The 13,452-nt window shown below is 51.7% G+C and overlaps 1 protein-coding gene across 2 annotated transcripts in view; it reads right to left on the bottom strand.

The window, feature by feature from the left end:
* Positions 1-13,344, bottom strand: part of MPI (mannose phosphate isomerase) — a 21,047-nt gene extending 7,703 nt beyond the window's left edge. The window contains exons 1-7 of one of the 2 annotated variants that reach the window (XM_032799848.2): positions 13,247-13,344; positions 10,119-10,246; positions 9,202-9,402; positions 7,113-7,254; positions 6,077-6,259; positions 2,624-2,797; positions 394-602 (exon numbers count right to left, since the gene is read on the bottom strand). In XM_032799848.2, the coding sequence (XP_032655739.1) occupies positions 394-602; positions 2,624-2,797; positions 6,077-6,259; positions 7,113-7,254; positions 9,202-9,402; positions 10,119-10,246; positions 13,247-13,262 (1,053 nt within the window). In that variant the 5' untranslated portion in view covers positions 13,263-13,344. The remainder of the gene's footprint in view (positions 1-393; positions 603-2,623; positions 2,798-6,076; positions 6,260-7,112; positions 7,255-9,201; positions 9,403-10,118; positions 10,247-13,246) is intronic. The other variant, XM_032799849.2, reaches the window with a different exon arrangement.
* Positions 13,345-13,452: the final 108 nt, after the last annotated feature.

The following is a 13,452-nucleotide window of genomic DNA, read 5'->3' as shown; positions in this document are numbered from 1 at the left end:
CTGACCCCGTGATGCTACCTCTAGTACAGGTAGTGGGAGGGAAGGGGGATGCAGTGATCTCATCCCAGGTCACAGCATTGGGGGGAAGGGGATAAGCGTCGGATGTTAATGGGCAGCTCAACTGACGTATGTGCTTTTTTCCCCTCCTTGACTGGGAAGTCTCTTCCCTCCCACCTCACGTCACGATGACATGGCCTTTGGCAAGGGAGGCTTAGGTTTAGCTCTAGTTCTTTGCAAAACCACTTATTGCTGCTTGTTGACAGGAATGGAGAAGTTGCTAGAGAGAGCCAAAGGCAAGGATGCTGTCTCTGCTTGCTCCCATTGGAGGAGATGTCTGATGCTGCTACTAGGCTCCCCTCCCTGTTAATCTGCTGATCCAGGGTCCCCACTCACCTCTATTTTTATGACAGTGAAGTCTGGCACAGGCGGGTCGTAGAGGTAGACACAGGGATCCAAGCGGCTCTGCGTGGGAGCAAAGATCTTGGAGCTGCTGGGTGCTGGGGTGTAGTTCAGCATTTCACACAGAGTGAGCACGTCAATGAATTTGGGCGTCAGGCCTGCTCGCACGGTGTTGTCGGAGCATGCCATGCATTCAATGCAGTCTGGGGAGCAAGGAGCTCAGTGTCAGTGCAAGAAGGTGGGACCTTCCTGATCAGAGAGCATCTCTGGGGAAGCCAGGTATCTGACCTCAGCTCCAACAGGCTCCAGGCAGGAGGAAAAGCCTCTGTCCCTTCACTAAGGGAAAGACTAGGGATGCTTGGCTCAGGGAAATGTGCCATCCCATCATGACAGAGACACTGAGTAAGAGAAAAAACAATGAGGAGTCCTTGTGGCACCTTAGAGAGTAACATTTATTTGAGCATAAGCTTTTGTGGGCTAGAACTCACTTCATCAGATGCATGAAGTGAAAAATACAGGAGCAGGTATAAATACATGAAAAGGATGGGGTTGCCTTACCACGTGTGAGGTCTAGTCTAACGAGATAATCAATAACAGTAGGGATGCCAAGGGAGGAAAAATAACTTTGAAGTGGTAAGAGAGTGTCCATTAAATAATGACAGAGGTGAGAGTAACAGTAGGGGAAATCAGTATTGGGGAATTAGTTTAGGTTTTGTAATGACCCCACTCCCAGTCTTTATCAGGCCTATCTGATGTTATCCAGTTTGCAATTAATTCCAGTTCTGCCGCTTCACATGGAATCTGTTTTTGAAGGTTTTTTTTGTTGAAGAATTGCCACTTTTGGTCTGTTGTTGAGTGACCAAGAGATGTAGTGTTCTCCTACTGTTTTTGAATGTTATGATACCCGAGTCAGATTATGTCCATTTATTCTTTGCGTAGAGACTGTCCGGTTTGCCAATGTACATGGCAGAGGGGCATGCTGGCACATATCACATTGGTAGATGTTGCAGATGAACGAGCCCGAGGTTGTGGCTGATGTGGTATGTCCTATGATGGTGTCCCTTGAATAGATATGTGGGACAGAGTTGCACGGGGTTGTAGCAGGTTGGTTCCTGGGTGGGTGTTTTGTTGTGGTGAGTGGTTGCTTCAGGCTGGGGGGGTCTGTAGGTGAGGACTGGCCGCAACTACAACACACACACAAAAAACCAACCCCGAACCACCTTCTACAAACCCCAGTGCCAACTTCGTCCACATATCTATTCACACAAACTGACATCAGGAATCATAACATTAAAACCAGTAGGAGACACTTCAGTCTCTCTGGTCACTCAGTAACAGACCTAAAAATGGCAATCTTAAAAACAGACTCCAACGTGAAGCTAAAGAACTGGAATAATTTGCAATGGATAACATCAGATTAGGCTGAATAAAGACTGGAGTGGTTGGGTCATTACAAACCTAAACTAATTTCCCCATATAATTTCCCCTACTGTTACTCACACTTCTTGTCAACTGTATGTAATGGGCCACTCTTTACCACTTCAAAATATTATCCCTCCCTTGGTATCCCTACTGTAACTGATTTATCTCATTAGACTGACCTCACACTTGGTAAAGCAACCCCCATCCTTCCCTGTATTTATAGCTGCTCCTGTACTTTCCACTCCATGCACCTGATGCAGTGGGTTCTAGCCCATGAAAGCTTAAGCCCAAATAAATTTGTTAGTCTCTAAGATGTCACAAGGACTCCTCGTTGTTTTTGCTGATACAGACTAACATGGCTAACACTTCCTCCCCACAAACAGCTGCTGTCAACACCAGGCTACGCACCTACAGGGTAAGGGAGCAGGTGGCAGTCTTAAGCCTGAAACACCTCCCTCCACAATGCATCAATACGAGCGGCAGCCTTTCACTCCATCCTCCATGGAGACACTTAGTGGCAACCACGCTCAGAAAAGCCAACAAGCCACCTAGTTTGGTATCCCGCAATGGCCAAGGCAGGGTGCTTTAGATAAGGTGTAACCTAGAGATCAACATAAATCATGGATCATGATGATTGACAGTGGCAGTTTTACCGTAGCCAGGGTTACAAAGTGCCCAATCCATTATAGGAGTCAATATCCACCAATTAGGGGAACCACAAATGCTATTATTCAGAACCGTCTCAATGGCATTGGCTTAGTACAGGAACACAGCCGCCGCCCCACCTGCCACTCAATCTCACCTCCATAGAGGTAGGCATGAGGCTCGTTGGCTCCCAGGAACATAGACTCCCCTGGCTGCAGCATCACTAGGTTCAGGAAGTAAATGGCAAAGCAGCCGATGTCTCCCGGGAACTGTGAGTGCAGCTGCAGCAGCAGCTTCCCGCTGCTCCCCGAGGTGTCCTTCCCCGCAGCAACTGTGGGGGACAAGAGCAAAGGCAGGTTAGCAGCAGCCCCACAACTTAGTCCCTTCAGCGAGAGCCACTGCTTTGCTTACAGCCCTCCAGTGGAGTCAGCCCACTGTTGCCAGCCCAGGGGTCAAGTGCCAGTGGCTTTGGGGTTCCCCCAAACCCTCCTCATCAGGAGGCCAGAGTAGGCCTAGGCAGTTCTAGCTGCACGTCCAAGTCCCTCTAGATACCCAGAGATGGGACGAGCGATGACAGGTGGCCAATGAGGGATCCAACCTGCCTGGGTGTGGTTACGAGTCAGACCTTATTAGCCACATGAGCCTCACCCAGATCCATCCACTTCCAGAGACGCAGGGTCTAATGTTCCCAGGCTCTGCTCTACAAGAGGGATGGATGGATGGGCTGGCGGGTTTTTCCCATGCCACTGCCTGGGGACAGCAGGGATCATACTGTCAGAGTATAAGGCCAGAAGGAACTGATCACCTAGCCTGACCTCCGGTAGATCACAGGCCACCCACCCCACGCTGTCTCACTAAACCCAACAATCAATGGCAGTGGAGACAGACTGCCAGTGGCCTGTTCTTTCCCACAGGGGCATTTCCTGGATAGAAGAAATGCTTACTCCCCACCCCCCCCCAGACACAAACCCTGCCAGCTACGATACACCACCACCCACCTGGACCCATCCCTCCACTCCACTTCCAAAACCCTCCGCCCACATGCCCATTCCACACACACGCCACCCTCACTCCTCTCCCTGCCTCACGCCCAGCTCTCCCCAGGCCCTCTCCTCAGCATCCAGTTGGTCCATCCTTTCCTTCCCATGTCCCAGTCCTCCCAGGGAAGATGAGGAGGAAGGTGGGCTTCCAGGGACAGATACTCATCTTTATATCCCACCCATTTTCCACTTCAGCCCCTCCCTCCTCTTCCAGTGGGGAGTAGGTCAGGACAGGCATTCTCCCCCACCCAAGAATGGCTGTTTGAGGGGTGGGGGGGGTATCCATTTGGAGCTGATCCTCCTCCTTCCCCCTTCCTGCTGGAGCAGAGGCTGGAGTAGCCTCACTTGACCTGAAACACCTTCATTAGAAAGGAGGCCTCTTTGGCTTGGCTCATGCTTCCCTTCTGTTGAAATAAAAGGGCTCCTTTGTATTTCCGCTCTGGGAGCTTCCCCGACAGAGCCCCAGCAACCCGGAGGAAAGAGACTGATGAAGATTTGGCATAAGCTTGGGGGCCAACTCATGCCAAGGCCCAGGCCTCATTGCACACTGACAAATGCAGAGCTGGAAACCAGTCTGGCTCCCCTGCGGGTTACGACAGTTAAAACAGATACTAGAGTTCTAAGAACAAGGTTAGCGTTTAGATTGTATGAAATGCTTGTAGGCTGCTGCCTGCATTAATCCTACTTGTAGTATCTGTACCCCCAGTATAAGGTAATGGGTAAGTGTAAAAAAACTCAGTCAGGAGAGATGCATCACCAAGTGTGAAGTGCTAGTTTACCACAAGAAGTGTCATCTCTCCCCAGCCTGGCCTCTAGACACCAGACAAGCCAATGTGCAACATCAGTCAACAAAAGATTTTGTTGATTGCTGCCCGTGAAGAGGGGAGTGCCCAAGCCCTCATCCCATCACAGCTTCAAACCTGGGGGAAGAGCACAAAAATCCCTGCCAAGGAGAAATCATCACTGTGCTGCCTGGAATTCAGAGAGGGCAATATTTCTAAGCATAAGCAAGCTATGCTTGGCTTGGGTTAGCCCTAGAGGATATATAGAGCTTGCGTATGACCGCACGCATATGTTACCATTTGAAACCTAAAACTGTAACTTGTGTGTGTGTGTGTATGTTTACCTGCTTTAAGCTTGTAAATAACTCATTCTTTTCCCTAGTTAATAAATCTTTGGTTAGTTTATCACAGGATGGCTACAAGCATTGCCTCTGGTAAGAGATTTAAGGCACAATTGACCTGGGACAAGTGACTGGCCCTTTAGGACCAGGAGTAACCTGGATACTGTTGGGAATTTTGGCATAAGGCAGGCTTGCAAGATAAACTGGAGTGCCCCTGGGGCCTGTCTGAGACTCCATGTTAAGGCTGTTCTAGGGCTTTATGAGTTCACACTTGTGAGGTGGTTGGTGAAATCTAGGTATAGAACTCACAGCTAATTCAGGATTTGTGCCCTGCTTCTTGACAGTCTGCCCTCACTCCCGCTCGTGGGCCATGCCAGACAGACTGACGCTCCTCTCCTACTGCTTGTCGAGCGAACACTTGCTGGGTTGGTTGGAGGAGCAGATCAGCCTTGACGGGAAAGACCACGCTGGGATATAACAAGCTCCAGCCAAGAGGGCTCAGCGCTTTGCCCTGCTGGTGCAGGGAGGGCCGGAGGCAAAATCCTCTCCATGCTTGTTACTCTGGTATAAATAACCATGCGCCCTTCAGGCCCACATGGCTGCTCTAATCAGTTTATTTTTACTGGATAAACTATACACAGGGTGGGATCTGAAGCCCCTGGCTTTGTCCCCAGGCCATAACGTTAATCATGTTCAGTGCTGAACTCACAGAGGCCTTTCCAGGTGGTATCGCTCCAGGGCAACTTACACAGTGCCTGTTCAAATACAGAGGGAGGGGCTGAACTGCAGCCACTTCAGGCGTGTGAACACCAGCAAAGCTTTCCAGGGCAGGGAGTGAAGAGGTGTTGGACCCAGCTCAAAATCACAAGGCGGAGCATAGTTACCCAAGACCGCTAGCAGCCAGGATGGCAGGGCTACACATGCTTCTCACAAGTGACTTAGGATCTTTAATCCCCCCAAGCAATCAGGGACCACACCCTGCACAGTGTGCTAAGCTGATCCGCCCCCTCAGCGGTTGTATGGTGGGGAAAACTGTCAGGCTCGGGAGCTCTGTCTCATTGAGCTCCTGTTCCAGGTGGCCTGTCCCTTTAAAGGCCAGGCGGTGGCCAGCCCTGTTCAATCAGTCCTGCCTAGGCCACAGTTAGCTGCCTCCCAGCCTTAGAGGGCAGGACACTGGAGGTCAGGTGGCAGCCTGGTAAGCAACCGGGCCTCCCAAAGGGGCAGAGAATTGAGTTTGGTGAAGGAAGGACACCAGGAAAGTGGCCCAGGAGTCAGCACTTTGGGTCTCTGTACTCAGGGATAAAGGGAGCCCAGAAGGTGGGCTGAGGAGGAGCCCAAGTGAGGTGAAAGAACTTTGTTTGGACCTTTGTTAGCCCCAGAAGGGGACTGAACTCAGAGTGACCCAACCAAAGGGGCTCTCCACGTCGCAGACAGACGCAGAACAAACCTTCCTGGGAAATCCTCTTCACCAGCATATTCAGCTGGTCCACAAAAACCTTCTTTTCGCTCTTCATCATCCTGGTGAAGCAGACCCGCAGTGCAGCAGACACGCCTCGGGGGTCATTGCACACACTGCGCTCCAGCTGCTCTGCTGCCACGTTGCCAATCAGCGCCCGGAACTCGGGCACCTCTGCAAAGAGCAGACACCTGTCAGGAGCCTGGGCTGGGGTACGATAGCAGGGGCAAACCCACCCACTCAGCTACCCCGCAGGGATGGGCTGCTAACACCACGCCCCCTTCTACAAAGCATTTGGCTTATGGTCACAGAGCATGGCAGCAGCAGAGCAGGCCATAGAAGCCAGGAGCCCCTGCCCCATCACTGCACTCCCTGGGCCCAGCTTTGCACTCTGGTGCACATTTAGGCATTTCAGTCTCTGTTTTAGGCACCTGCAGAAGGGTGCAAGTAACTGCCAACACGAAGGTGCTAGCCTCAGGTCCTGTCCGGCTTAGTGTCTCCGAGCTGCTCCGCTGAGCCTTTCCCAAGTGATGTTCTGCATTACGAAGCTAGGGCAGCAAATGAGCTGCTCATTACATCTGGCAGAGGGCAGCTTCCCCTGGGGGCGAGGGGCTCAGCAATGGAGCAACCCCTATATTCATGACTGGTCAGAGTGATCAGGCCCCTGCAGGCAGCCCCAGCAAGAGGGGAGTGCAAGCCTGGGGCTCCTCGCAGCCTGGAGCTCGGCTTCTGGGACCACTGCACCAGGCCTTGTGTTGGCATTTCTCCTTCCTGCAGGGCTCTGCTTGGAGCAACACTGCCAGGGGCTGGAGGATGATATATATGCCCAGCCCAGCTGCAGGGATACATTGAAGGGGATCTTATTAACCCTTACAAGTGCTCAGCCTCCAGCTGCCCCGGCCCCACAGCATCTGACCCTTCCTCTTTCCTTCTACTTGCATGTTGTCACTCAAGCCGACAGCCCCAACTTGGGATCTCTTTAGCCCCCCAGTCCTGCCCTGCCCAGCGGCGTCCAACTGGTGCTTACCCTGGAGAAAAGCCACAATTTCCTCCACAGGCCGGAAGCCGCACATGCCCTGGAAGGGGGTCAGTGCAATGGCCATCTCTGGCTTGTGATTGGCATCTGGATAGTGCTCGGGAAACTGGGCGTGAAGCTTCCCCGCCAGCTCCTAGAGAGGGGAGACAAGGACAAAAAGTCAGAGTCCGAGCGATCCCTCCTCAACAGCCAGGTCCCTCGGCGCCAGCTCACACACTGGCAGGCTGCATCCCGGGGAAGAGATCCCACCCGGCTGTGGGTACGCCAGCAAATGGATTCAATGAGGAGAGTCAGTCCTGCCCAAGGGGTCAGAGTGACTCACCCCTGTTGGAATTCTCACTCCCTGGGCTCCCTCACTGCACCATCCTCCTGGCTTCCCAGAGAGGGGCTATGGCTAGCTATGGGCTAGGCTTCAGCCTGAATGCCCAACTAGCTAAACATCTCCTCCCATCTACCTCCCTTCTCTGCCCACTGCTGCGGCCCCCACGAGGGCACTTCAGCACAGCGACTGCACATTTAAAAACACAGGACACTGAGGAAATGCAAGCGCAGCCAGCAGACACGGCAACACTGCAGTACCAGGGAGATCTGGGATATAAGCACATGGTAGCAAGGGCTGGGCTTATGTCCCCTGGGTTTATTCCACTGTGCACGTCCTACCAGGCTGAACAGAGGGGTCTCAGCAGTAGGCAGTGGCACTTGCTGCTGAGCTGAGGGCTTCCAGTCAAATGATTCTTTCTGCATTTCTAATTTAAAGCTGCTTCTTGGTATCAGATGGGAACCAGTTGCTGAGATCACAGCATTTAACACCCCTCAGTGAGAGCTCCAGCCCCAGCCCCATGCTCTACCCAAGACAAGTGTAGTAGTTCTCCTGTGCTTCATTCAGAGTTATTTCTTCCCCAAGAAATGGGTGGAGAACAAACATCTGAGGGCTGAGCCTTATGACGCAAAAAGAAACGTTTCATTGCTCTAATGCCCTCTTCTTGTTATGGAGCAATAAAACAGCTCCTCAACCGAGCAATCAGACCTGGCCACAACACCCAGTGGCTGAGTCAAGCCCAACATTTAGGTTTTGTACAAAGAGCTTTTAACAAAAGTTTATGACCAACAGAACTGTTGCCTTATGTTTAAAGCCCCTCACACACAACATGCATTGGCTGATCTGCATTAAGCTATTACAATTCATAGTCGTACAAAGCAGCAGCGTACATAGGGACGCTGCAGAGCCAGATCACGCTTACTGCACTACATGCCAGACTGGCACTAACTGCTCAGGTGGCCTGACTGGGCCGGTTGTAACAGGCAAAAGCTCAAAGAAGACTGATGCTGAAATAGACACCTAGGCCTTACATTATATCTGAATGGGCGGTATTTCAACTGCAGCCTGTTGTGTAGACTCTAGACAGGGCAGAGGACAATAATGTTCCCATTATCTTTATTTCTGTGCATAGCGCCGTGCATGTCCCCATACTGAGAGAGGCAACTAGGGAGAAGCAGTGAAAGCGTTTTACTGAATGACCTGTTCTAACATAGAGCTATTCTGCCATGTGCTCCCTGCTCGGTTACAGCCATTGAGATCACTGGGGTCAAAATACAATATGATCTGATGGCAACACGGCAGGGCCCCTTCTCAAGACCCAGAGGCCGTGCCGTGTTCTTCCCCTCCGGCCACCCCAGCAAGTTTGTGGCACTCATCTGGGTGAGACGCAAGGTGCGTCTCATCCCAGGAGGGTAGGATGAGTGCAAATTAAATGAGGTTTTGTTTTTGTATCTGCACTGGCTTTGGAGCAAGGTCTATCTTTAGCTATGCTCTGGCAGGTACTTAGCAGCCTCTGGGCCTGGAGTGCAACAGCCAGGTGCTGGCAACATCTGCAACCATTCCAGAATTCAATGGGTAGGGACCATGACAACCATTCCAGAACTCAATGGGTAGGGGACCATGAACGTGGTGCACTCCTGAGTGTCATGCCATGAGAGTAGGCCCGACTCAGCAGCACAACTTACATCAGTGACATCTGCAGAGAGGCTGCCTACAAGGACCCAGCAGTGCACTCAGAGGGGGTTCAGAACAGCTTCTTACCTTGTTGGGATGGGCCTGGATGGACAGGGCTGTGTTAACTGACAGCACTTTGAATAGGAAAGGCAACTGGCCCTGAAAGGTCTCCTTGACCTTAGATCCCAGGCATCCAGGATTATCTGCTATCCATTGTCCTAAGGTCTTCTGGGGAATTCGATTATCCAGAATAACAGCATCGCCTCTAGGGTGGGTTCCCATCCAGAGCTGGAACAGGCATTTGTGGGGTGGAAAAAAAGGGACAGGACAAAACCATTAGCATCTCCAGCATGGCTCTTAACGGGCTGAAAAGATAGGCCAAATAGGCAGGTTCAAGGAGAGGGGGAAAGGAGGTAGGGTTGTCTGTACTTGAGTTCTCAGCTCTCGCTTCCTGCTACAGTTCAGATTAAATATCAGCATCCCCCTTAGCTTCTAAGCGCCTCTCTCCCATCCACTCACCTATAATTATTTCCTAATCTCCCAGCTAGGTCAAAGTATACAGAGGTCTGATCTGCCAGGCTTGATCTTGATCTTCTCCTCAGTACCTTTTGAAACACAAGAATTGCCACAGTGGTGCAGACCACTGCTCAATCCAGATATGCAATGCTTCAAACGAAGCCAAAGTCCCCCATCCGAACCCACCCCTTCGCAGATTCTGTCAGCCATTGCACTGCAGTGAAGTGAAAGGAAAAGGGATTCAAATTCCTGCCTGACCCCAGCTGGTGATCTGCTTATCCCCTGAAGCATGAGCATCAAGAGCATACTTGCCATTGCCACTGTAGATGCTATTCATGCGCGTAATAGCTTCAGTGTTCCAAAGGAAGAAGCCAACTTTTGGCCTCAGTCATGAGGGTGGCGATAGGAGAGGGAAAGTGCCTGACTATGGGATCTCAGTAAAACCTGTGCCACAGAAGACTGGCAGATGGAGGGAGCTAGGGGCTTACCTCAGCATATGGCTTGTCTGGATCAATCTGTGCCAGTGGATCACTGCTAGCCAGCAGCTTGGCCACTTCGCTGTCCAGGCCGATCTTCCCCCAGGCATAATTCTGCACAACGCAGGAGAGGGGAAACACTAAGCGAACACACAAAAACAAAAGGTTATCCAAGGACACAACAGGCAAAAATCACCAACTCACAAAATGGCCTGACAATGCCAACTCCCGGCCACTTGGCTCCCCCTGCTAAAATTCCTGCCCATACTTTGATACCACCCCACCCCCCCGCACTTACCTCCACTGCTGCAACCTTCTCTCCTCTGGGAACCTACCCCCTCCAAAATGCTGCTGCTCAGATAAATGCACCATCCCATTCCCATTCCCCTTTCAGCACCTCCATCAAATTCAAGCTCATCATCTCTAGGTCTCTGCACAACTTATCCTGACCCCTAACTGCCCTCTGTATCCTTCTCCCATGCTCATCCTCGTGCTTCCTCCTATGCTCTTCCTCACACTCAGAACAGTCTTCCTCTTCCATACACCCAACCACTTGCCCCTCCTGAAAACTCACTTCTTCCATTAAGACTTTTAAACAACATCCACCAGAGAAAATGATGGATTATCAGAATTAGTTGTATTACAGTAGCCCCTAGGCGCATTGTCATATGTCTGAATGGTCCTGCATCTCTAATTTAGAGCACACGATTTTTGGAGCAGTGATGATGCATTTTGCACATCATCGAGCACATGCTAATGGCATGGTTCTACAGCTCCTCCAAGTCAGATCATAAGACCACAAGAACAGCCGTACTGATCCATCTAGCCCAGTATCCTGTCTTCCAAAAGCGGCCAGTAGCAGATGCTTTAGAGATAATGAATGAACAGAACAGTTAGACAGAGCAATCCGCCCACTGTCACTCAGTACCAGCTTCTGGCAGTCAGAGGTTTAGGGATGCCAGAGCATGGGGTTGCATCCCTGCCCATCTTGGCTAATAACTATTGGTGGACCAATTGTCCATAAACTTATCTCATTCTTTTTTTAACCCACTTATACTTTTGGCCTTCATAACATCCCTTGACAACGAGTTCTACAAGATGACTGTGTGTTGTGTGAAGGAGTTTCCCTGTTTGTTTTAAACCTGCTGCCTATTAATTTTACTGGATGACCTCTGGTTCGTGGTAAATCACACTTCCCTATTCATTTTCTCCATACCATTCATGATTTTAGAGCCTTAGTTAGCTCAGTACCCTCCAGTCCAAACCTACATGCTCTGGTCTTGCACCACACAGTCCAGTTCCACACATGTCCACTACCTAAAGTCCAGTACGTTTCACTACAAGACAATTTCAGTTTAGAACAACAAATGATGGCGAAAAATCTGTACCCCAGCATAAAACATTCAACTACTCGAAGAGCCTCCAGCTCCAAAACTGGCCAAACCTCTTCCCCAACGTGGTTTAAAGTTTGACTGGCTAAATACGGCATCCTTACACCCCAGATCTGCCCCTTGCGCATCTTTGAGTCACGCCTGCTGAGCCAGATAAAAATGTGTGTTTACTGTCATTGGCACAGCCCATACAGCTATAGGAAAGTGAGCTGGCTTCCACTCCACCTCATGCACCATATGTTGCTGATGGCAGAATCTTTAATCTTCAGGGTCCTAAGCAGACTTTGCAGGCTTGGCTGAACCTGCATTCTTGGACTTATCAAGTGCTCACGCAGGACATGGCATCCCAGTTAGGCCTTGAAAACTCTACTTGCCAGTGCTAAGCAGGAAATTTTCCCTAACAAGTGGAAAGGGACAAGGAAGAGGAGGGTGGCATAAGCAAAGCCATTGATTCCTGGAGAACTTAGAATCATAGATTATTAGGGTTGGAAGGGACCTCAGGAGATCATCTTAGTCCAACCCCCTGCCCAAAGCAGGACCAATTCCCAAATGGCCCCCTCAAGGATTGAACTCACAAACCCTGGGTTTAGCAGGCCAATGCTCAAACCACTCAGCTATCCTCAAACAACCAAACTCTTCTTTAACCCTCATATGCTACAATGATGGGGAACACATGAGAGCCTGGATAGACAAAGAGGATGGGAGAGACAAAGGAACTTAGACACACTGATCGTCATGGCACCTAGAAAATCACAGGAACGGCACTGTGATCCACAAAGCTGTTGGGCCACTAGGCTCCTATACAATCAGTGGAGGTAAGTGCCTTAGAATGCGATCCACAAAAGCCGGCATGCTAGGCGAGGGGCCGCCTATAACTATCAATGGGAGATGCTGACAAGAAATGATGTGAACAGGCATCTCCCACCCATCGGAGCTATGAGCACTGAGATGTGGGATATTCTGATATACCCTATATACGTGGGGCTCCCTCAGTCTCTCCTGTTCAAGCTGTTCCACAGTGGATAAATAATTAAAGACTGATTGGAGCAGGGGGCCTGAACCCAGGACCTCCCACCTTCCAGTGGGGTGCCTGAACCAGCAAGCTACAGTTTGTCTCTTGCTTGGCAGTTTTGCGGCTGGCACAAGTGTGGGCAAGGACCATTATACCCATTTTCCACACACAAACGGACGTACTGAGATGCTGGGCCAACACCACATGTGGAAATCAGCAGCACTCAGGAACAGAACCCAAGAGCATCTCAGGAATAGAATCCAAGAGACCCCTAGTCCCTTCCCACAAACCAACAGACCCCACTCCCTTTCCAGAGACAGACATGTATCCCAGGAGTCCCTCTACCTTCCCTTCCCACTCACCAAGAGAATCCAGGAGTCCTGCCTCTCAGCCCTTCACCCATCAATAAACCTTCCATGCGAGACCCAGGAATAGAACCCAGGCGTCCTGCCCCGCCCCCGCCCCACAGAACCAGGCGGTCCAGCCTCAGGGACGCCTGGCTGTGCCGCGAGGAGCAGGCTGTGTTGCCGGACTCCCTGCCGGAGCAGGAGGTGCCACGTGCCTCGCTCTGCTGTGAGCCGGCCTCTGCCCCCAGACACTGCCGCGAGGAAGGCGCATTCCCGGGACGGGGGCCGGTCCTAGCCCACCTCCCCCTGCAGCCCCTTCCCCAACGCCATGGGATCCACCCTCCCGGCATCCCCGCCGGAGCCGACTCGGCCCCGGCCGCCACTGCTCACCTCTCAGCTCCGCCATAGCTCCGCCTGGTGCCCGCTTCCCCAGCCTGCACCGCCCCGCCAGCCAAGCGAGGGGGTATCCGGGATGGAGCGGCGGGCACGCCCCCTCCCGGCCCGGGCACGCTGGGAGAGGTAGTTCCCGGCCTGAAGCCCAGCAGCGCCGGACGGAGGATGGGGCGGAGCCCGGTGTCGTCAGCTCACGCGGCCCC

This window comes from Chelonoidis abingdonii, chromosome 9 (assembly GCF_003597395.2).
Source record: "Chelonoidis abingdonii isolate Lonesome George chromosome 9, CheloAbing_2.0, whole genome shotgun sequence".
Classification (NCBI taxonomy): domain Eukaryota; kingdom Metazoa; phylum Chordata; order Testudines; family Testudinidae; genus Chelonoidis; species Chelonoidis abingdonii.
Note: the sequence above shows the minus strand (reverse complement) of the source record. Positions and strands in the feature narration are given on the sequence as shown.